This window comes from Camelus dromedarius, chromosome 18 (genome assembly GCF_036321535.1).
Source record: "Camelus dromedarius isolate mCamDro1 chromosome 18, mCamDro1.pat, whole genome shotgun sequence".
Lineage (NCBI taxonomy): Eukaryota > Metazoa > Chordata > Mammalia > Artiodactyla > Camelidae > Camelus > Camelus dromedarius.
Window position 1 is genome coordinate 23,225,563 of NC_087453.1, and position 24,290 is coordinate 23,249,852.

General features: G+C 46.0%; 1 protein-coding gene across 5 annotated transcripts; it reads right to left on the reverse strand.

Annotated features, from left to right (window-relative positions):
- Window positions 1–829: 829 nt before the first annotated feature.
- On the reverse strand, window positions 830–19,966 carry NSFL1C (NSFL1 cofactor). Of its 5 annotated transcripts, none has more exons than XM_064475815.1 (10): window positions 19,779–19,966; window positions 17,306–17,403; window positions 13,568–13,693; window positions 12,272–12,346; window positions 9,496–9,661; window positions 8,755–8,853; window positions 7,625–7,734; window positions 7,083–7,220; window positions 2,383–2,547; window positions 830–1,234 (listed from the first exon to the last, which is right to left on the reverse strand). In XM_064475815.1, the coding sequence occupies exons 1-10, from the start codon at window positions 19,881–19,883 to the stop codon at window positions 1,072–1,074; spliced, it is 1,245 nt and encodes a 414-aa protein (XP_064331885.1). In that variant the 5' UTR covers window positions 19,884–19,966; the 3' UTR covers window positions 830–1,071. The 5 variants fall into 5 exon arrangements, with proteins under 5 accessions (XP_064331885.1, XP_031289917.1, XP_064331886.1 ...); XM_031434057.2 differs by having other exon boundaries at window positions 8,761–8,853; window positions 19,779–19,963; XM_064475816.1 differs by lacking the exon at window positions 13,568–13,693 and having other exon boundaries at window positions 19,779–19,958.
- Between the last annotated feature and the right edge of the window lie 4,324 nt (window positions 19,967–24,290).

Below are 24,290 nucleotides of genomic sequence, written 5' to 3' on the forward strand. Positions count from 1 at the left end.
GGGTGGGGGGAGGTCTTTGCCTAAGCTGGTGCAAGTCAGAACTCAGCAGAGAACCACAACAGAGTGGAGCCTTCACACCTAAGCCATACTCATGGTTACTCTAACTTCAGGCAGCAGAAGCCTCCTGCAGGTGCCAACACAGTGAAAAGAGCACTGGGAGCCCACCCTTCTTCACTATGTGACCTGCCATGCATCATCAGTGCTCAGTGATATTTTGATTCTGTTTCTCTTTCAGGCCATGATACCCTGACTGTGACCTCATCTGGATTGCCACTAGCTGTTTCCCAGTAAAAAGATGCCCTATCTCCTCCGAGGCAGATTTCTGCATGTGGAGTAAATAAAGCAAGGACAGAGCAGCCCGGATGATGAGGGGTGAAAGGGCTGGGGCAGGCAGGTATAGTTAGAATCTCAACTGGCTAAGGCCTGGGGAGCGTATATTTCCCAGGGTGTGAGCGAAAGGCGCACAGGGAAGTAATTATTTTCACCTGAAGGAGTTGAGCCTATAGCTCTGACCCCACACTTAGGGGACTCTTGTTGCTGCCCAGTTTTATCCATGTAAGGGATCCGCTCTTGTGGAAGCGAGTGGATGCAAAGTCGTCTTCTCTAAGTCCCCCACTCCCTCCCCTACAGAGGGGAGATCTTCCACTAGTCACCATGGGGGTGGCGGGCAGACGCATGTGGATGGGTGTTGTGTGCCCTATGTAATTTTTACGCAGAGAGGATGGAAGGAAGGCACCTCCCCACACACCCTAAACATAAATATGACTTTAAAGCAATTGAAGCCTGCACTGACTGTACAGCTGTTCCACTGTACAACATGCTGGTGACATTCCTTCAATTTTTTTGGTTATTTTTATTTTTTCTTTAAAGTCCATTGATCGTCACAAAAAACCAGGAAATGCAACTAAGGAGAAAACAAATGTCCAACTGAGATCTAAGAACCCAGAGCTACGGAGGAGGCGTGGCACTGGACTGCTGGGTGTGCGGGAGGGGGTGGAGGGGCGGTCCCCATGGGGCAGCTGGCCGCGGGAGACACAGGAGGGAGATGAGGTTGCTGGTAGGGCCGGGCGGTTATGTTAACCGTTGCACGATGACGGCGTTGAGCAGGTTGGCTTCCTTCAGGGTCTGGCTCTCATCAGCCAGCTCTTTGTTTGGGAAAGTAGTCATGAGGACAAAGCTGGTGGCAGCCATGGCTGGCCGGGCATCCACGATGAAGAGTCGGATATCGCTGATCCTGGTGGAGTGGGATTGAGCGGGGAGGTGCGTGAGCAGTGTCCTTCTCTGCTGGCCACGCTGCCCACGCTCTGCAGGCTGCCTCACATCCTCAAGTCCCCTCCCAGGCCCACCCTTCTTTACAGAGGCCAAAGCTCTCATTTGGAAGCACAGGGGCTCATGTCATTCCCTCCCACCCAAAACCCTTCACGAGTGCTCCCATTTTCCTTGGCATAAACACCAATCTCCTGACTAGGGTCCCAAGGCCTGTCTAATTTTATACCACCTCCTTCACCCATTCTCCTACCTCCCCACTTCTGTTCTTTATCATGCTCTGCTCCCTGCACACATTTGGGCTCCTCTTCCTACAGGCTTCTCTCTCTGCCTGATCCCTTTTCTGTAATCCTTATCAAACTTGTTTCACAACTAGCCTCACATGAAGCCTGTCTGCACTCGAGGACCGGTGAACCACTCCCTGGGCCCTGCATGTGGCTTCTGGTTTGTATGGCCTATGACTGATGTAACTGAGACACTGCTATTCTAGAAAAAGGAGCTGCTAAATATCTTCACTGGCAACAGTCCGGCCCTGCTATCTGTGCCTCAGTTTCCTCGTCTTTACATGGGAGAGGCACGCTTGCTTTGATCCAGCCCAGATGATCTGAGATAGTAGAACAGGTATTCTAGAATTCTCAAAGTTCAGACCTAGACGAGACCTTAGTAGCCCAGTGGTTTTCAGAGGCCACTTGTGGGGAGAGAGGTAGAGGAGGCCAGGTGGGTGGGATGCTGGCACTGTGTCCTCTCTCCCCTCCATCAACCACAGCAGTTCAAATTTTATGTGTTCTGCACTTGGGCTTTAGCATGAAATTCCTTTCAACAGATAGTTTGGTGGCTAAAAAAAGAAACCCCTGAGGAATCCAATCCCATAATCAGACTTAGAGACTGGGAATGAGCCCCACCGGAGGCAAGTGAGCAGTCACTGGCCACACAATGGAAGAGTGGGGACCAAACCAGAGGCTTCACTTACATACCTGCCCATCCCACTGCCTCCTTTGGGGAAAGCATGGAGTGCCTGCTGGTGTTTAGGAGGAAGAACTGCTCCCTGCTTCTCACCCACTTGTGGGAGTTTTGAGGACCCTCCCAGAATAACCTAGGTCACGTAACTCCCAGTACCTGTGGCTGTGGTTAAACTTCTGCACCAGCCTCCCGCCGTCGGCAAGCCGTATTTGGATGTTTGTGGTAGGCTGTGACTCATCGATTGAGATAGAAGAGCTAGCTTTGGCTTCATTTTCTGCCTGTTGGGCTGGAGAGCTGGTATTCAACACCTGGGGGGAAGTGCTGAGGAGAGAGGATTGCATCAGGCTTGAATGGAAACAAGGCCCCAAGAAGAAGAAATAGGATTTCTGAAATCCTTTGAAAGACTTTTACTGAGCATTCATTTCATCTGGCACTCTGCTTGTTGCTGCTGATAGAAGGAGTGACCAAGACACAATCTCTGCCCTCATGTAACTTACAGCTAGGGCAGAATGCACCTCCAACCCCGAGTTACTACCTGCTCCCCAACTCCTGGAGTTGGGCAAATCACCAACACTCTTCTTCCTTGGTGTTCACAACTGAACAAGGGCTTGAAGGGAGGAAAGCAGTATGGACTATGGCCTGGGCTGGGAGACACTGGGACCTGAGGGCTGGAGGACCCAACGGGCCAAATGAGTTTTAGTCTTAATGAGAGAGGCCAAGGGCAGAATGGGGAGGGGGCATTCCAGGTCTGCAGCTGAGGCAGGCTTGACACAGCCTGGCAACTGACCGTTGTAATGTAAGGGACAAGTCCAGACCCTTTTCCTTTGATGGAATTTTCAGGCCTGCATGCCCTAGTGCAACCTCACTCTTGTGAGCATCTCATAATCAGCTGTCAGCTATCAGGAGGTGGCAGAGATTTCCAGGAGGCCAATTAAGTGCCTGGTACTGCAGGGAGTAATTACACAATATGAACAGGACATGGTGCCTGCTGCCGTTTAAGAGCTCAAATCTTGGAATGAGATGGACCAAGGTTTGAATTCACCCACTAATTACGGTGGTGTTGGGCTAGTTATTTAAGTTCCCTGAGTTTCAGTGAGGGTAGTAATGAGGTTCTTTAACAAGAGTTAAGGCTACCTGCCTTGCTCAGATTTTGTGAGGATTAAAGAGAACTACATAAAGCACTCAGGGTGGCTGACAAACACAAAAAGCAAACGAACTCCTAATTCTCTGCAGCAGTTTGGAGGCTTCATCTCTCTCCTATAAACCATCTTTGTGTTCACTCTCAGCCTTTCTCTTAGCAGATGCCCTGGCCTAGACCTTTGCAGAGTACAGAGGCCATCAGGTGAGAGCTCCCTCACTTCCTCCCAAAGCCTCTAATTAGATCACTTCCTACACCTCACTCCTCCCTCTGATCTTTACAACCTAAAAAGGGTATTTGTAGCAAATCCAATTCAAAGTGCTTTCCTAGTGGTTTCCCTGGGACCCCAATCCCTTGATATATCTCCAGGAATATTTTGGTAATGTCATATATTATACCAGCAGCATCACAGGCCACTAACATATTAAAGGTCTTAAGAGATCATGCAGTTAAGGCAAACTTATTTGACCACCAAGTCCTTTTTTCATGTTACACTTAACCTCCTGCAGATCATTTCATGGAACACAGTTCGTGAGATGCTGTCACAGAACATATAATTAGCAAGGAAGAACCAAAAAGTGAACTCACTCTTTTCTGTGCATGTGAAAAATGTGGGCTTAAAAGAATTACAAAGTGGAGCTCAGAAGAGAACCCTGGCCACATTTACTGGCTGGGAAAGGAGCTTCTTCTATGTATCAGCCTCAGAGCATGTGGGCCCAAATGTGAGCTGAGACACAGATAAATTATACCACCACAGGCTGGAAGAGATGCTTGGACATAGTGGGAAGTTAAATGTTACAGCTGTAAATGCCTAAGATCTTCTTTGTCTATTCATTAGTCTTATGGGCATTAGGTCAACTCTCTATTTAGACTCTAGGCAGCCTATCCCTCAACTGTTTATAACAATCCAAGTACATGACAGGTACTCACTGAGGCTACTGGCTGCCAGAAAGGCCTGAATGAGAAAGAAGCTGAGTCACCTGACTGCTCATTTTGTAGTAGGACTAAATTGGGCACTAAGGTGCTTTCTGCCACAATGATGAGTCCTAAGACCCTGCCACCGGCTTTACAAAGATGACCACCACAGAAAGCATGGTGGGCAGCTGAAGCTCAGCCCTCGCAGCAGTGACACCCCCACCGTCACTGCACTACTGGTGTTTGCTACTCAAAATCAAATAAATGCAGTCTTCCCAATCTTCAGATTAGTTTCCACCCAAGCAAATGCAAAACCTAAAACAAAAGTTTCATACAACTGAAAAAACTTTTTCAAATTTTTGAACTGAGAACAATCTATTCTTTCACTTTATTTTTCCAGATAATTAAAGAAAAAACCCAGGATTTACTGATTTTTGAGGCAAACTTGAGAAAATTTTCCTAAACTTTTGCCTTCCTGATCATTTTAGTTAACAAAATGACAATGAAAAATATAGCAAAATTTATTGAAAAAATTTAAAAAGCTGTCCATCTGGTTTAGATTGAAAAGCTAAAGTCCCACCTCTCTTAGCTATATAAAACTTTTTTTTTAGCTCATTTTTCATAAAAAGCCAGAAATGAAATAAAATCAAAATGGAACTGGCAATGAACATTTATTTAGCTGGCAAATCACATCCCATTACCAAGCCCTGTCATGACTTGCTATTCATCCCCCACACTAATGAAGAATTTATTCCCATCCTGCTAAAACAGACCCTTAAAAATATTTAATTTTTGAGATGTGGAATCTCACACACATAAAAGAATTAGACTTTCTAAAAGCAGAAGCATTTTCTGTTAGTAACATAAAACCAGACAAACTCAAACTGCATGGTGTTCTGAGCCTTCCCTGTAACTGCTGGTGGGTGAAAAAAGGATACATGTTTGGAGGGCAATCTGACATCATCTTAAAAGTATGAAGATCTTTTGAAGCAGCAATTTTACTTCTAGCTCAACATTGAGGAGTATACAAAGATTTAATTAGAGATATTCACTGTAATGCTGCACATAACACTATTTATAATACTGCTTCTAATGTTTAATGGCAGGGACTGGTTAAATTATGGCACATATATAGGACAGAAAATTATGTTAGCATTAGAGACAATATTGTAGAAATACATTTATTGATACGGAATGGAAGGCGTAATACACTGACCAGGCCAAACAGCAGGTGATAGAACAGCATGTTTACTTACATGCGCACATACACAAGACATCTATGTACATTCATTAAGACTTAGAAGGATATTTCCCAGATCCTAACTGGATATATCTGGCTGTTAGGTTTAGGGATAGTTTTTATTTTCTATCTGTATTGTCTATTTTTTTTTTTAAGATAAATTCTTCATTTTAACAAGAAAAGAAAAAAATTATCTGGTGCTCCACAAAGCTTACCACAGCTGACAGGGAAGTCACAGATGGACCATTCTGGGAACAGCTGTCTCGGACGAACCCATAGGCCCCACTGTGGTAGCTAAAGTGATGTGAGCAGGGTGGACTTAACTATTTTGGCTCTGGTAAATCACAATCTATTTGTCTCTAATGTTCTGAGCTATGACCCTTGCTCCTGATGAGGCATGAATGGCCAGCAGGGAGGTAGGGGATTCTAGAAGAGGGCCAGCCAGAAGCTCAAAGAGCACAGCTGTTGGCAGACCATGCTCTGATTCCTGTGGATGGTGGTGAGGTGAGCAAGGGTAATGCCTAGCTCAAGAGCTGCCAGAGCCAGGTCAGAGAGGGTGTCTTGCTGTGCAGGAGTGTTGGAAGGAATGCCAATCAGAAGGCCTGGTTCTAGTCCTGGCTCCACCACATATCAGTCATGCACCCAAGGGTAACCCTTAAAGTCCAAAAGCTTTAGCTTTCCCTTTGCAAAACAAGGATTGTACTGGTAGGGAGGGTCACTATACTCCGAGTGCCTCTCATGGGCACAGATCCCTCTGAAGAAAATTGACCAAGTGACCCCATGACCATGGCCAAAGCTGAGTGGGCCCCTGAGAGAAGGCTGCCTGCCTATGGGTTGGTCAAGGATCTGGTGAGAGAACCCTGCCTACCAGAGCAATAGTAACCATCAACCAATCAGGTCCTATCAGGGGTTTGAATGAAAGATGGAGATAGTGGCAGAGGACACAAAGCAAAAAAAGTCACAGGGAGTGACAGAGTGTCAGGCAGGGCCAAAGAAGCAGAGATAAGAGCTACCATAATGGTAGAGCAGCAGCCTGCACAGGGGCAACGATAGCCCTGGGCTTCCCTGGATCCTGGACAATGCTGCTGCGAGGCTGGCTGAGCAGAATAGTCCAAGACTCCTTACTCCCTCTGAAGCCCCATTTCAGGTGACCTGAATGTGTGTGTCTGTTTCAGCTTTAAAGCCATCAAGGAGATCACCCCTGCCCTGAACACCCTAGATTACTGACTCAAAGCAGCACTTTACTGCTTACACTGACTGCTCACCGTGGGGGCAGTGCTCTACGTGCTCCTCCCAACAGTAACTGAGAGGGTAAGGACTCTTAGTCCCACTTTTAGTTGAGCAAACTGAAGCTGTAAAGTCCAAGCTGGAAAGTAGAGATTTAAACTCCAGTCTGTTAATGCCAAAGCCCATGTTCTCAATACTCTTCCTTTCATAAAAATAAAATTTGAAGTACTTCATAATAAACAGTAAAGAGCTATATAAAGTGAGCAATACACAAGGTCCGCTGTGCCTGGAAGGAGTGACTCACACAGTCCCGCTCCCACCTGTGTGTCTCCTTACCTGCCCAGTTTCTGACCCTCGCCAGTGAAGGCTTTGAAGGCTCCCTTGGGCTTCACGAAGTCCTCATCCCGATGGTCCTCCATGTCCAAGTTCACCTGCCCACCATGAGCTAACCTCCGCAGCTCTGCTGGCACCTCTCTGAGGGAGAAAAGGCAATGCTGGGGCCCACATACAGCAGGATGGGGATGACATTGATGGGTGCAAAGGGAGAAGGAACTTCTCAGCTCCAACAGTGAAAACTGCTGGGCCTCCACAGGAAGTCAGCTACTCTAGTGGCTACCTGTCTGCCTCCACCTTCTCTCATACCTGTTCAGAGTCATAGCAGAGACCTGTATCTTATTTTATGACTTGGCTCTGTCATAGGCCCAAAGGGGAAAGTAGAGACACAGGGTTTTTGGAAAAGATCTGTGAATCTGTATTTGAACTGTGCTAAATCTGATTAAAATTCTAAACTTCTTAAATAAAAAACTTTTGATCAGCTTCTTTCCCATCTGCCATCTCACTCAGTGATATGGAACCTGGAGAAGGGTTTTTCTGCTCACCCTCTGCGGATAGACTCCAGAAACTGGGCATTGGATGGGTCTTGGTAGCTTCTGAGTTCACCATTGTCCAGGCTGAATCCACTCTTCCAGAGTTTCAACACTACATGGACCTGTGACAACAGGAGGTAAGCAGTCCATACATTGTCAGGAACCTGGCAAGCACACCAGTGTGAACCTGCAAATTAGCGAGTTTTTACTATTTTACTGTGTTATTATTAAAACACACAGACAGACAAACATACACATACAAAAGGAGATCAATCAACAACCAACAAAATGAATATTAACCTAAAATAAGTAGGTGACATGGCACAGGTTGAGAGCATGAGCTTTGATTTAAGCAGACCTGGGTCTGCATCGTAATTTTGCCACTCACTAGCTAAGTGGCTCTGAGGCTTCCTTCTCTGTAGGGTTGCCAGTGTGCTCGGCACAAAGCTTGTGCTCAACTGAACTACTATGGCAAAAATTATATGTACTCTGCAGTCATTAAAAACAGTATGGACAATTTCTGTTAACAACTCCCTATACATATCCACAGAAAAGAGTCCAAAGAACTAAAAACCAACATTACCAGCTGCTGCCTCAGGAAGATAGGATTTTTATTTTTTCTTGCTTGACTTTATTTTAGGATAAACCCCCAAGTGATTAAAAACAAATACATTATGGAAACTAATGGTCACAAAAACTCAAAATTGTCTCTACGGTATGGTTACACTTATAGTAGGAGGGGACCCCTATGCATAGGACTGGACAATAGCAAGAAAAAATTTTAAAAGTCATGTTTCAGGCCTCCTTGGGTGGTCTGAATTCCAAGTTCTTTAGCCATGTCCACACTACCAGAGAACCTTGGAATCACTATCCCTCTGCCTGAGATCCATGGAATGCTCAGAAAACCCTTCCATTCATTCATCTGCTTTGCCCACCCTTTCTCATGAGCCCCTCCACTCCCCACCCAGCCAGATGAGAGATGCCTTTGATTCTCAAGTAAGCCTTTCTTTCCATTCACAAACCACAGCAAAGGTGCTCTTTTTTCCTTTTCAGAGGCTGCTGATTCACATGTAACATGGGACCAATTTCTTCTAAAAAATGATAAAACAGTCCACGAGTTTTCCTAGAAAAGTTATACGCACACTCACATCTTGGCCGGAATGCCGCCTCCTTTCTCCTGCCACGTAGGCAGACTCTTCCTCTGGTGCTGCTCCAAGGCGGTAGCCACCACCTGCAAATGGCTATAAAAGATAAGTTCATAAACCCGAGAAGTGGGTCAACAGCGATCAGGTTACTAAGATACAATGATGTTATCTCAAGCTCGTTAACTACTAGATGTACTTTCTCTGGGTAGCAAACTCAGAGCTACAGGGCCAGAAAATAAAGGTTGAAGAATTAAATGGCCAGGATTGGGGTGAAAACTAAAGGTGGGCAGGCAGGGGGCAGGGTGCTTGGCTAAAGGGAATGACTGTTACTAAGCTCTAGTTAATTATGACCATGTTGGAATCTAGGTGCAGAATAACACCAAAAAAATCAATTTTCTGATTTTTCCAAAGAAAACAGAAATCAAGATTCAACGTAAAACAGGTGGCTACTGATTCTATTAAAACAAAAATAAAGCAAAACACTAAGTCAAATTGGTCAGGCCAAATAAAACATGTCTGCAGGACCTGATCCAGACCACAGATCACAGGTTTGAAAACTTTGCCCCAAATCTTGATTTCATGTTAAAGGGTAAGAGAAACTGCACTGCTCTTCCACATACGAGAAGTGAGCAAATGAAAAACAAAAACAAATTTAGTCACTACTGGGGTGAGAAAGGCCTCCTTCCCTGCTCTGGAACCTCAGCCCTATGGACACAGACAACGACCCGCTATGCTCACTCTTGGTTTACTGGTCTCTCCAGGGCTCCTGGTCACTCGCTCCACGGCTACGGCTCCATGCTCCTTGGCACCTTTAAAGAGATCGTCCACCAGCTCGTTGGGACTTTTCTTCCTGGGAGGGCCAACAATCTGCTGTCCACTTCTCTCTGAGCCCCCAGCATAAAACCTGCGCAGAAAATACACATCTAATACCAAATACACTTAGAAAACATGACTAGAGCACGTGCCAGACTCTGGGCTAAGAGCCGAGCACACTGAAGCAAAGGGTACAAATGCTCATCTTTAAGGAACTCACTGTCTAGTTGGGGACACATGTAAAGAGGCAGGCAGGCATACTGAAGTCAGGGGTCAGTCAGGGGTGCTCTGGGAACACTGAACTGGGGAGGACAGTCAAGGGTTCCTAGAAGGGAATCTTCTGGGCTGAATCTTGAGGATAAAGTTTTTATCAGGAAAAGAAATCAGGGAAGGGCATTCCAGGCATGCATGACAGCATGTTAGCTCTGGAGAGGGTCCCAGCTGGGAATTATCCAGCCAGTGGTCAGCACCTTTCCAGGAGATGGTAACTACGGTCACAGTCAGAAGCAGCTACCACTAGCAGCCCTGGTGGCAGTGGTGTGGTTAGTACAGGCAGCTAGGCTCCAGTGTTGGCTCTGCCAGAGTGACCTGGGCAAGCCGGTGCATTGAGCTGTGCCTCATTTTCCTTCTTTGAAATGAGAGGAAAAGACCACATGCCCTACCTACCTGCTCCTTAAGTCAAGGCCGAGAGGTTCAAACCAGCGGATGTATGCAAAAGAACAAGCACAGAGTAATACACACATGTAAGGTAGTGTGATACAGAACCGAGAGCTCATCCAAGCCTCATCTCATCTTGCAACTTTTGTGACATAACACTGCGGGAACTGATGAGAGGGTACTGGAGAAAATCAGGGAAGCTCAAATACAAGCCCCAAGATACCCATACCAGGCTTTGCAATGGGCCAAACAAGGCTTGAGACTGTCAGCACTTCTTCTTCTTTTTTTTTTTTTTTTTTTACTGGGTTTGAAAACCTGCAGTCATGCAGCCTTGGCTAGCTGGCTCCTCCCCACTCCTATTCACAGCTGGGTCAACAGCAAACCCCTGAGTGGAGAGAACTGAGAACCTTCAAAATTGAGTCAGCCTTTTATTTCCTGACATTCCTCAGGGAATGCCCAAGGCCTTGGCAGGGACAACAGCACCGGTATCATTAGGTCTGAAATGCTAAGGGACCAAGGAAGTAACAGGGATGTGAAATAAAAGGTTGTTGGCTAGAGGATGTGACAGGATGGGAGAAGGAGGAGGAGGTCACTAAGGGAATGAACATTCACTTACTTGATGACATTGCCTTTCATTCAAGGTGTGTTAAAACACTGAAATTTACATTTGTTCCTGAATCTTCAGTGTATCTAAATAGAAGGCTCTGAGACAGTGTAAAGGTCACCATATGGATGAAAATGGAGAACAAGATATAGGTAATTTCTCAGCCAACTTCCCAAAGAGTGACCAAAATGCAGGTAATTGCATTTCCATAATGGTTACTATCCAATGTTCCTTAGGAATGTTTCACAGACTGAGGCAGATTCCACGGAAAACCAAAACCCATGAAATGAGGCTGTAGCCAGTTCATCTTTATTCATTTCAGGTAGAAAAGGTTTGCTCAATGGACTGTAAGATTTTTATTAACGGATCTCAAAGCCTTGGCTTACAAAGTAGGAACCTGTGATAAAGAATGCTATAAAAATATTCATGCCCTTGACCCGGTATTTTCATTTCTAGAAACTTTTCTAATAATCTGAAATGAAGTCAGAGAGTAATACACAGAGATGTTCACAGCACTGATATTTACAGTGGTAAAAAAAATGTTACTGATGTAAACATTGGACATTCCATATGATGGATTATTACAGTCACTGAAAACACTTACGAAGAATCTTAATGACATGAAGAAGTATTTAACATGTAGTATTAATTCTACAAAAGCAAGAAACAAAATTATCTGACCTTCATGATGTGAGAATACAATAGAAACTAAGTATGTTTATACACAGAATCAAGACTAAGTGGAAATATGCCAGAATATTAACTGTAGTTACCAAATGGTAGACGAGTGTTATGTTTTTTTCATTACACTATTCTGTGTTTTCCACAATGGACACTAATTTTATTACAACATTCCTAAAGGTTAAAAACAAACAAAAAAATAGTACTGTGTCTATATATGGGGAGAATATACATTTGTAAGCCTTTATTTTGCTCATTATGTGAGGTATTGCTTTTTCAATTAAGAAGAAAAAGCTGGAAGGAAATACAACAAAAATATTGATACCTGGTTACCTTTGGGTTTTAGTATTATGAATGGCTTTTTTCTCTACTGACTTATTTCCCTTGCCCTAATGTTCTTGAATAAATACACGCTATTGTAACAACTAAAAATGAAACAAAACTGGGGGAGGGGAGTGTATAGGTCAGAGGTAGAGCTCATGCTTAGCATGCATGAAGTCCTGGGTTCAATCCCCAGTACCTCCACTGAAACAAAACAAAAAATGAAAACAAACCCAGAATACTCCAAAAGGAGAAAAAAAAATATTAAGAGGACAGGGATCACTTCTAAGCTACAGGGAATGGGAAACTGTTTCCAGTATGTGTGTGACTAGCCCACAGCAGTAATGGCTAATGGTAACCGAGCATGTTTATTCTTTTAGGTGATTTTTTTACACATTATCATGGACTTTTCTGGACTGTGCCCCTGAACAGACTCACCTCTGACCCTCTTCCTCCTCCTCGTCCTCGTCCTGGTCATGAATGAGGTCTCTGAAAGATGTCACCCTATTATCGCTGGAGACACAGAAAGGAGCAAAATGATCTCAAGGGGGAGTTAAAGAAAGGTGAGCCCCATCATTACAGCTGCTAAGAGTTCATTTTTTTGGTGGGGCAGGAAGAAGATCTCTTGGAAGAGGGTTAACCTCTCAAGTTTATGTGCAAAATAATGTGGCATTTATTTATTCCAGGTCACACAGGACTGAGAGTACGTCAGCAAGTGTACCGTGAAGTAAAGGGGACTCCCGTTTAAGTTCTCCTGTCAGGGGGAGGGAACAGGGCAGGGTCTGTGCTACTTTAAAACCTACTGCTGGATTGTGGTTTGTATCATCTGATTTTTAAATGCTGAGGGAATGCCTGTGTGCCAGGCACAGAACTGGATGCCAGGTCTATAAAATGATCAGGCACACTTCTCATCCTTTAGTTGCTTACAGGCTAGTGGCACTTTGGCCAGGAAACCATCCATTAAATACTGTGCAATAGGGGCTGTGACAGAGGGAAGCACATGGGATGTGACAGCACAGAGTCTCTTGTTCTGGGTGAGGGTGGGGGGACGTCAGGAAAGTCTTCCCAGAAAAGCGCAACATTTGGACCAAGCGCTGAAGAACTGGTGGCGGATGGTCAATCAGGTGGCTAAAGGATGGGGGTGTGAGGTGGTGCTGGTGGGGAAAGGAGCTGTTTACTCCAGTTCAATATTGAAGATTTATTTCAAAGAGACACTCAGAGGACATTCAGAAAACATTCTGAGGTTCCACCAACCAGAAATGAGAGGACACAGAGTAATCGATGTAACAAGTACATTCCTGCTTGACTTAGCTGAGAACAACCCCCTGGGCATTCCTCGATGCTCCACACAACACAGCTCAAAAGGATGCAAGTGATAAGATCCATATTAGTGCCCTAAAAGGCTAATTCCACTCATTAATCCTCCCAGGGGAGTTTTCCAGATGCTCAGCTTAGCAGCTATGGAAAAAAAATCCTCTATCTCTCCACTTTTCAACATCTTCAAATACACATGTGCATACTTGTTTGAGCAAACCACTTGCTCTGGCTAAGGGTTTGACTCTTGCCCCTGAAGTTCTTACACCTAGACTCCTGACAGTATCCAACACAGGCTCTGGTGTCCACATACCTGGTTCTGATCCCAATTCAGCCTCCCACCCTGGGACCCGGGGCATGCGAATGGAGTTCTCTAAGCCTTCATCTTCTCAGGTAAAAATGGAGACAATCAGCACCAACCTCATGGTCTGGCTGTGAACAGTCAGGGTACCAATGCACTGTGTAGCACATTTCAAGTACTGCTCTTGGGCAGTGGTTCTCAAAGTGCTGGTCCTTGGACCAGGAGCATCAGCATTACCTGTGAAACTGTGAGAAATGCAAATTCTCAGGACCCACCGTAGACTTCCTCAATCAGAAACTTCACAGGAGTGTCTAGTAACCTGGTTTCAAGGAGTTCTCCAAGAAATTCTGATGCATGCTCACATCTGAGAACCACTGCTCTCTCTGGAGTAATGCTCTGAGAGTTGGCTTGACTGTATGGGTGTCCTGGGGACATTACCAGTTTCAGAATACTTTGTCTTAATATCCTCCAAAAATTGGCAAAATATCTTAGAAATTTCAATTGTTCAGCATCAAAACCCTACCTCCCAGGTACCCTGAAGTGGCATCAAAGTCCTTGGTCAGATCACATTTCTGCAGTGACAGAAATGTGGTATCTGCACTGTCCAATATGGAAGCCACTAGTTACATGTGGCTATTGAGCATCTGAAATTCAGTAAGTGTGAATGAATAACTGAATGTTTGTTTTATTTAATTTTAATGATAAAACCACATCGGTGGCTACTGGCTATCATATTAGACTGCAGTTTCAGAGAATCAGACAATGATAGTCCCTGAAATTCTAAGAAAGTATAGTTTTGTTGGATGAAAGAAGAAAAAGGAAGAAACTAACAGTCAATCTCTCGCTCAACCCTGTGCTAGGCACGTGGGTCGGAGGTACTAGACAGTGAGGCAGCTAGCAAGCGGCAGCAGACGCAGCTATGGACAAACCCGGGCTTGAACTTGCCATACCAGCAAATGTGCTATCACCCTTTCTAAGACTTAGCATCCTGACCTGTGAAGTGGTGAGCGCCTTACCTACCTCCACGGTTACTGAGGTATAAGAGGACATATACGAGACTATCTGGCAGAGCTACACAGATAGTGGGCGCTCCTGAAATACTAGCCCTCCCACTTCCAGGAACTTACAATTTACATAGGGAGAAAAATACTAAGGTAATAAAAAATTATCAGGAGAAGAGTTCAAAACAACACAGGAGAGATGTCATAGAGCAGTATGTGGATATGGGCCGTGATGGAGATCTGAGGAACAGGACTGGCTTGCTGCCTATGGGCTGGGGATGACCTGCTCAGTACAGAAGGTAGGGAGGGAGCTAAACCTGGAAGGACACAAAGGATCTGCACAGGTGGAAAGAAAGCAAGAGAATGGGCATATCCAGTCAGGTGAGATGCTCAAACAAAAGCAGAAGAACCAAGAATAAGATAGAGACACCAAAGAAATCAATTTGGCTGGAATAAAGACTTAAGAAATGAGGAAAAGGGGGTAAGATTAGGATGGCAGGTTCATGGCAAACTCTGGAAGATGCTGTAAGTCCACAGGGAGAGGCATTCTGGCTGAGAGCTGAATGCTGGAAGCAGCAACAGATCTGCATTTAAATCCTTGTTTTACTAGCGTGTGATCTTGGGAAGATGCCCAGCCTCGATGCCTTCATCTGTAAAATGGGAACAACAGCAGTACCCACCTCATAGGGTTGGAGCGAGGATTTAAAAGACGTATACATAAAAGCTTAACCCAGTGCCCGGCGCCTGGTAAGCGCTCAGTAAGTGACAGCTGTCAGTTATTACTGAGGAGCTGAGACTTTCTGCTATAGAAATGGTCAACCTTTTATGTCCCACAACCCTCTGAGAATCTGATAAAAGTTATGAATTTTCTTGCCAGAAAAGATATAACCCATATACAAGTTCGTACCTACAATTTCAGGTAATTTATAGACCTTCTGACAGCCACTCCATAGATTCCTCCTAGGGGGCTCTGGGTCTCCATGTGAGGAACCCCTGTTCCAGAGCTAAAAGAGGAACTCACTCATTGGGCGCTGTGCCACAGCAGCAGTGACGACACGAAAGGGTATGCAAGACGGTGACAGTGGGGGGCGGGCAGGGAGAGCGCAACAGCAGGCAAAGTGTCCTGCAACAGTCAGGTCAAATGTGGGGGTGGGAAAGGCAGGCCCTACGTAGAATTCCTCTGAGGGGCGAGCACAAGCTTGGCTTCTCCTGAGAATGCAGTCAGCGTTTTCCTTCTGGACAAGGACAATGATGTAACAAACTGTGCCCTTCCTCTGTTTATTCCTTGGCTTCACCTAAGCCCAGTACCAAGACTGAGGCTTAACCAAAGCAAAAAAGCAAGACCTTTAGGCCTGCAAGTGTGTTCAGTTTTTTCACTCCCCTCAATCTTAATGTTAAACTGTTTCCTTGATTCTTTTACTTTCAAGTCTACTTCTTCACGTATGTACTTGTAGAATGGGACAGGGAACAAGTAAGAAAAGAACAGGGAAGATGAGAATGGATGCTAATAATGATAATAATAAAATGACAATAGCAGCTAACATGTTCTGTGTTCTAAGTGCTGTGTAAATATTAACTCATTTAATCTCCCATGTGGTAGGCATTACTATCGTTCCCATTTGACAGGTGAGGACAACTGAGGGACTGAGATGTTAGGTAACCTGCCCAGTCATAAAGCTCTAAAGTAGCAGAGCTGGGATTTGTACACAGGCAGTCAGGCTCCTAGCCCTAATAAACGACTGTCTTGATAAGACTTTGGATCCACCAGAGAAGACAGGTGTGAACATGTGACTGACATCAGAGGCTAGGTTTCAACTTCTCTTCCTCTGTATTTCTCTAACATCCCAACAGTAATCTGGGGTGGCTGTGAAAGACAAACCCCAGGAAATCACCCTCCTCTATCATCTATTAGCAGCTGCAAGAAGTGCCCTTACTCAATCAACCAGGTCCCAGGCAGTAATATCCTGATGTGGCATCACTGACACCTCACCTCAACTATGAATAACTATTGCCTATTACCACCTTTCTCTGGGAATGGAAGTAGGGAAAGAAGTTAAGGAAGCTATGAGAGCTGGCGTTAGCATGTCTTCTTGAAAAGGAGGAAATGAAGGAGGAAATGTAATTTAAAGCTCAGATACCCTCAGAGAGAAACACAATTTACCACTTCGGCGGTAAAGAAACACTACATCTGTATTTTCAGGTTGAATTCAAACCCAAATAAATTGTTCTGGTGAAAATATATACCAGAGTAGAAACAAATTAGGCTACAGCAGAGAGGGGATTTGTAGTTCAGACAGCTTTACAGGAAGAGGCCCTGCCTATCTCCCAGAATACCTGCACTGTCCCACTGTGGGAACCTCAGAGCCAGGGTGGCTGGGACAGGGATGCAAATGGGATCACAAAGGTTAATATCCTTTCATAAAATAAGACAAGGTTTATTTTCTCTAAAGTCTCCTTGATAGGGCAATGGGCATCCTAAAATATCCAAAGAGCCTTTCTAAAGTCATCTGGCCTACCCTTTTACATTTACAGCATCTAAGTCCTTTGGTTTCTACTTAAAAATTTCCAGAGATGGAGAAGCAACTCCTCACATTTCACTTAAGAGACCCCCAAAGAACTTAAAAGCAGGTTCTGTGGTTTCCTCAGGGGATCAGAAACCACACTCAGTTAAGAATTATGCATATCTCTACAGGAAAGGAACGAGTCTTGCAAGCAACTCCTACCCACCAGGCAGTCTAACTTTCTCACTCAAACCCACTGCTCCACATTCCCAGGTCTGAACCTTCTGTCAAGTCAAGAATAGCTCATCACTGCTGGAAGCACATCAATGTAGCAATAATTGAAGTTGGCCCTTACCTGGGGGCTGTGCCTCTGGACACTGAACTGGGGGTTGCCTGCGAAATGGTCACAATGTCTTCGTCCCCTCCATCCTCATAAAAGCTCGCTAGGGCGATCTGAAACAGAGAGGTAGTAACTTGGGATCTTTAAACACTTCATCTAACACATCTCCTTTGAACACAAAGGAGCAAAGACACAAAGATATGGGCCACACTTACAAGGCAGTCTGTATCTGGGGGCCACAGAAAATCAGACCAAAAGGTAACGGCCCAACTATTAGTTTTCATATCACCTGAAACATGTTCCACCTGCTGCAGGGAAAAGAAGGCAAGAAGGAAGGTTGGAATGGAGACACTCCTCATTCTCATTTTATTAGGAAATGCGCTCTAGAGTAAAAGCAGCGTACGTTTACTGATCACTTATTTACGTGCCACATTGTTCCGAGTACAATCTACCTGTGTTACTCATTTAATCCTTAAAGAACCCTTTGTAGTTAGTGTTATTATCATCTCATTTTATAGCTGATAGAGAAGTACAGAGAAGTTAAGAAACTGCCCAAAGTTACACAGCTGGTAAGGAGTCGAGCCAGGCTTGATCCCAGGCAGTCTGCTCAGGCCCTTACTCTTAGCTCTTAGGTGATACCCAGGAGTTGGGGACTCTGAGATTGGTCCAGATTTCTACTTTTACTTTCTCTCTGAGGCCGTTTCCTAATCTGTGCAACAGGAGCAAAACCTGCAAAACCCTGCAAAAATGATCTATTAACATTTATGCACCGTCATGTCTTAGCTGTATACATACAGAAAAGATAAAGGAGTCTTCTAGCCCTTTGTGATTGAATGTTTCATGGACTCAATACATTGGTATTTACTAATCACTTGGCACAAAGAAATGAGAGCAGTGAAGTCTACAGAGATGAAAAAGACATGGCTCCTGTCCTCCAGGTCGCCACCTCGTAAGAGGCACTGAGTTGCTGTGGGACATAACCAGCCTCCTAGGAGTAGTGTTGCTTCATGGGACATAACCAGCCTGCTGGAACAGTGGGTCTTCGCAGGACACAGCAGGGCTGCTAGGAGGCAGTGCGCTGCCAGTAGGGGATTGGGGGGTTCTACATTCAAGTCTGGCCCTGCCAGGCAAGTCATGTCGCATGCAGGAGCCTGCTTCCCCACCTAGAGCATGAGGAGACTGGGACTGATGACCTGCCAACTGTAACTATAACCAACTATAAGTCTTTCAGGCAGAAGCTGCATTTTGTACTTCTGTCCAACACAGAGGCTTCACAGTGTGTCTGTACAGGCATGATGCTCTACCTAACTCTTTTAATTTGGGGAAGCATATAAATGGTGGAGTCAGCAAACCCAGTTCAAATCCTAACCCTGACTGTGTGACCCTGGGCCTATCACTTGCCCTCAGAGCTTCCAATTCCTCATCTATAGTATGGAGGTAGTTTTTACTTCAGTGTTGCTGGAATTAAACGAATCATCATCTGAAAAGTGCCTGGCATATAGTGGCTAAAAGCCTGGACTCTGGCATCAGACAACTGAGTTCTAATGCCATCTCTTCCACTTGGTAGCTCATGAGACCCTGAGCAAGTTACTTAACCTCTCTAAACCTCAGCTTCAAAATGCAAGGGTTACCTAACTTAAGACACATAAAGCAATTAGAACAGCACCTAGCTCATGGTAGGTACTCAATAAATATTCATCATCATCATCTACCTAAGATGTAGGCTAGCCAAGAGCATTTATGCAATTCTTTCTCCAATTACTGAGTGCCTGTTATGTGTCAGGCGTTGTTCTATGCACAGGGGATTCAACAGTTTACAAAAACCCTTGCCTCGTATAGGATTAATGTCTTAACGTCTTCTTAATTAATAAATATTTAAGTATTTAAAGTGTATTTAACAAGTGCCAGTGACCAAACGATAAACTCCACGAGACTCCAATTTTACAGATGAGCTACTTAAGAGAGATGAGTAGGCTCCAACCTTTCGCCATCACCCAGAGGGAGATTCTCCCAGCAATTAGGTAGGAGGGGGCGTGGGCCAACTCCCGGTTGGGCTTCTCCCTCCACCTGCGGCCGGGGCTGCGGAAATGGAAATGAACACGCACCTCGTCCCCAGCGCTGCTCCACCCGGGAGCTGGTCAGTCCGGCCCGCCGGGCCCGCAGCCGAGACTCGGCGCGGCAGCCACGCCCCCAGGCTCCCCCTGTCCACGCGGGTGGCGGCAATGCCCAAAGTCTCGCTGACTCAGGAGCCAAGTAGAAGGGGAAACTGAGGCTCGGCAGAGCAGGTCCGGGCCAGGGCTGGCCCGCGTTTTCGCCGCCCAGACCGAGCTGGAGACGCGTGGCAAGGGGCCCCAGGACCCTGAGGCCTGGGTCGGGCCGCGGCCCGGCGGGATGACTATGCGCTTCGGCCACCGCGGGCTTGAAGCGCCAGGGGTCCGCGCTCCGCAGCCCCCCGCCCGCCCGATGCAGTCCGCCTCGCGGCGCTTACCTGCAGGTCCCAGCCGGCCGACTCGAGGAAGAAGCGAGCACGGTCCTCCTCGGCGCCCGTCACCGCCACGAACTCCCTCAGCGCCTCCTGCCGCTCCGCCGCCATCTTCGCCCCGTGCGCTGCCCAAACTGCTCCGGGCGCCGCCGCACAGCCTCAGCCCAGCCACCGCGTTCCTCCTGCCGGTTGACCCGGCTCAGCGGAGTGGAGCCCGTCCGCAGGCCCCGCCCCACGCGGTGCCTCACGCAAAGTCCTCCGTGCGGGAAACTCTGCCGCTCCGCGCCCTCTGGCGGCCAGAGCGCGGACCCGCAGTCTAATGGCAGGGATAGCAGCCAGGGGAGGATGAGAGGAGGGGCGGGTCTCCCACCTAAGTACCTGTGGAATGAAGAATCCCGAAACGAGTCAGGTTCACAATTATTCATGGAATCATTCCCTCACTTCATTAATTAATTAATTCGTTCATTTATTTACTTGTTCAAGTATTTATTAAGTGCTGTTAAGGGCCTGGTACTTTTTCCAGGGCTGAGGATCAGCAGCGAGCAAAACAAAGCCCCTGCCCTCTTGTTGCTCACATTTGAGGGGGGAAAAAACCGAAAGACCTTGAATAACAGGTCACTCCTGTCTCTCAACCCTTCCGTGGCCCCCCATCTCACTCTGTGTAAAAGACAAAGTCTCATGGCCTCTGTGAGGTCCATGAGCCAGCCCTCCATCTCACCTCCTGGGCTTCTCGTTGGCTACGTCTGATTCAGGCACAGTGCCCTTCTTGCTGTTCCTTGAATGCGCAGACATTTGCGTCAGAGCCTTTGCTGCCCTCTTTGCCTGGAACACTGTTCCCCTGCAGGTGGCAAGGTGCTCCCTCACTGTCTTCAGGCCTCTGCTCCCAGGGCCCCTTCTCAGACACAATCCCAGCTTGTAGGTCCTCAGCTTCTTTGCCCTCTTGCCTCTTGCCACCATGCCTGGGATGCTTCTCTCTTCCACTTTCCCTTGTCCTGCTCATCCTTCCCTTCTCAGTTTAGATGTCCCCTTCTCAAGGAGGCCTTTGTACATCCCCAGGCTCTATCAGACAGTCCCCAGTGCCTGCCCTCTGACGCCATGTAAGTGTTTGCCTTCCCCAAGAGCCATGATCCCTGTGACAGCAGGACTATGACTGTCTCCTGCACAAAATGGCTCAAGAGCACACGTCCTGGACTCAACCTGGGGTTGAAACCTAGATATTACTGCTTATGTGATCTTGGGCAGATTATACCTCTAAGCTTGTTTCCTAATGTGTAAAATGGAGCTCTTTAAAGTAGCTACCTCAAAGGGATGTGTGAGGATTCATATTGAGTCGGGAAGCCCCATAAAAAAACAGGCAGGGCCCCCAAGCAGAGCCACTACTCTCATGGCAGCACCATCCTGTTCCCTGACCCAGAGGCTCTATCTCACTTTCTGCCTCTGAAATGGCTTACTTACCCCTAAGATTCTATTGGCTCCCTGAGCTCACTTCTGATTGGTTATTACTCTCACTTCTGATTGGTCCACTTCCCTAACTTCTGATTGGTCCATTTGTAGTACTTTATTTGCATGAAGCTCACTCCTGATTGGTTACTTCTCTCACTCCTGATTGGTCTATTTCTACAAAGCTTGTTCCTGGTTGGTCAACTTCTGTTATACTCTATTTGCATATGATGTTGCAAAGTGTAAAACTGGCAGCCTATAAAGGCCTGTGTCTAGAGAGAGGGTCCAGAGCTTCCAGTGGTAAGTTTTCTGATCCCGCTGGCGTTATTAAACCTGAGTTCTTTGAGTCTTTGAGTGGTGGTTGCTCTGTTGTGCTGATTCAGGTTGCTGTCACAACTGAGCTGTAACACCAAGCTGTAACACATTTTTCTGCAGTGATGTGAACTACTGCGAGCACTGATTCACACTTAGTAAGCCCCAGCAAGTGTTAGCTGTCATTTTATCTCCCATGATCTGTAGTCACTGGTATTAAACAGCCACTTAATGTCTCTGCTGAATTAATGAAGGAGTGAATAAATGAAACCTTGAGTAGCTGCATATCCAGGTGAGAAATCTGTATAGAATGCAGAACTCTGGATAGGATTTAAAATTTGACAAGGATAAAGGGCAGGTACTTGGACCCTGTCGACTGAAGAAAAGGCACAACTTAAAAGTTGAGAATTATGTTTTATTCATCAGACATTCTGAAGAATTTAAGCCCAGGAGGCAGCATCTCAGGTAGCGCTAAGGGACTGCTCTGAAGAGGTAGGGGAGGATCCAGGATATGTGACTTTTTGCAACAAAGACTAGGTAGTGGGGAAGATCAAAAGATTATTTTTTTTTTAATTGAAATATTGTCAGTTTATGATGTGTTAATTTCTGGTATACAGCTTAGTAATTCAGTCATACATATAGATAGATAGATATTCCTTTTCATATTCTTCATTATAAGCTATTATAATATATTGAATATAGTCCCTGTGCTAAACAGTGGGACCTTGTTGTTTTATCTATTTTATCTATAGTACTTAGTATCTGTAAATCCTGAATGCCCAACTTATCCCTTCATCCTCCCTTTATTCCCCTGGTAACCATAAGTTTGTTTTCTATGTCTGTGAGTCTGTTATGTTTTGTAAATAAGTTCATTTGTGTCCGTTTTTTTTTTTTAAGATTCCATGTATAAGTGATAGCATATGGTGTATTTCTTTCTCTTTCTAGCTCACTTCACTTAGTATGACAATCTCCAGGTCCATCCATGCTGCTGCAAATGGCATTATTTTGTTCTTTTTTATGGCTTAGTAGTATCTCATTTGTGTGTGTGTGTGTGTGTGTGTGTGTGTGTGTGTGTGTGTGTGTGTGTGTGTATACACATCACAACTTCTTTATCCAGTCATCTGTCAATGGACTTTTAGATTGCTTTCATGTCTTGGCTATTGTAAATAGTGCTACTATGAACACTACGGTGCCTGTATGAAAGACTACTGTTAATAAAGAAAACCAGGTATCTCAAGTTAAGGAATTTAGCACTTCTCTATGTATAGGAAGAGTCTGGCTCATGGAAATCATTTGTTTGATATGCAAACTGGCCTTAGCTCTCTAGGGCCAGTTTCCTGTGCTTCCCATTCTGAGTCTCCTCAGGGGGCACCCTGGGGGTGGCTGCAGCGGCTGAGGGCTTGGCAGCAGGCGCCTTAGTTCCCTCAGGGCGCACCACTGGAGCAGCTACACTGTGATGTCTTGATGGCTGCAACATCCTCTGTTTACTGATAAAATGGCAAGCGATATTTTTCATTTGCAACCCCGGAGGAATGTTCAGCTGACTGTGAGATAGGACCTAATTTCAATAAATACAAATGTTCATTTTCCATAAAATAGCTGCCTTTGTGGCTGGGAGAAATGGTGACCCTGGGAACTGCAAACACGTGGTCTCCGGTGAGGTGGCTGCACCTCACTTATCTACCTGAGGATTGAAATACAGATCATTTTATTCCAATTACTTTCTCTTTTTTTTTCCTCCAGAGCACCCAGTATGTTCCTAACCACTACACCACCCTCTCTCTCTCTTTGGCCTGTAGGACAGTGCTTCCTTGTCTGGTTTCTGGAAGCCAGCTCTAGATGATCTGGAGGTATTTAGGCCTACAGTTTGATTAGAAGGGGATGTGAGGGTGTGAAGTTGAAACTACCTTTCCATAACACTTACCTAAATATCCTTAACAAAACTGGGTAGGGGTGGTGCTGAAGGCCCAGCTCCATTCCCCGCCCCCTTTCCTAGCTCCAGCCCCTCCCTCCATTTGCCTGCCCACTCGCCCCCATCCCCAAGTCCCACCACCACTGCAACCTCCAGGCTCACCCCTATCTTGAAGATGCGCCAGCAGCAGCAGCTCCTGCCCCACTCAGCCCTGCCCCTTTCACCCCTAACCCCACTCCCTGTACCACCTGCATCCCTACCCTCCAAAGCTCACTTGCTCCCCAAGTTTCTTCCCCAGCCTGGTTCCCATCCTAGCCTTTCCCCAGTCCCACCTTCCACCATCTGCCTGGCACATTGTTAGCCTTCAACTACTTTTTATGACTGAATGAAAAGGGCTACAATAGTGAAAAATTAGGTTCCTGCCTGGGTGAGCTCAGATTCCATGGGGACAGCAAATAGCCATCAAGGAAACAGACACATGGCATGGCATTCACTTGGAGCAGCAAGTGCTGGGAAGAAAATGTCAAGTGCAAATGGGAAATGAGAAGGAGGAAGATGTCACGGTGGACGGGGCTGTCCAGGAGGCCTCTTGAAGGAAACAGTTAAGCAGAGACTTGGGTGAATTAGGCGACGTGTGTGGCCAAGGCCCAGGTGGGGCCAGAGTGGAGTCAGTCTCAGGGATGGTGGTGGGAGAAGAGGTGGGGGGGGGGTGTGGTTTGCAGGGATCAGATCATGCAGGACCCTTTCGGGTGAGGAGGTTTTCAGGAGCAGAGGGAACCATCTCCAGTTTGTTCAGAAGCCCAGTTCCATGCTGTTAGTTTCCTCTGGCTCCTAAAACACATTACTACAAATAC

Coding starts and splice junctions, on each gene's coding strand:
- NSFL1C (XM_064475815.1), bottom strand. CDS start 19,883: ATGGCGGCGGAGCGGCAGGAGGCGCTGAGGGAGTTCGTGGCGGTGACG. Junction 8,854..9,495: donor GAGAGACCAGTAAACCAAGA/GTGAGCATAGCG, acceptor TATCTTTTATAG/CCATTTGCAGGTGGTGGCTA. Junction 7,221..7,624: donor CTGGAGTCTATCCGCAGAGG/GTGAGCAGAAAA, acceptor TTTCTCCCTCAG/AGAGGTGCCAGCAGAGCTGC.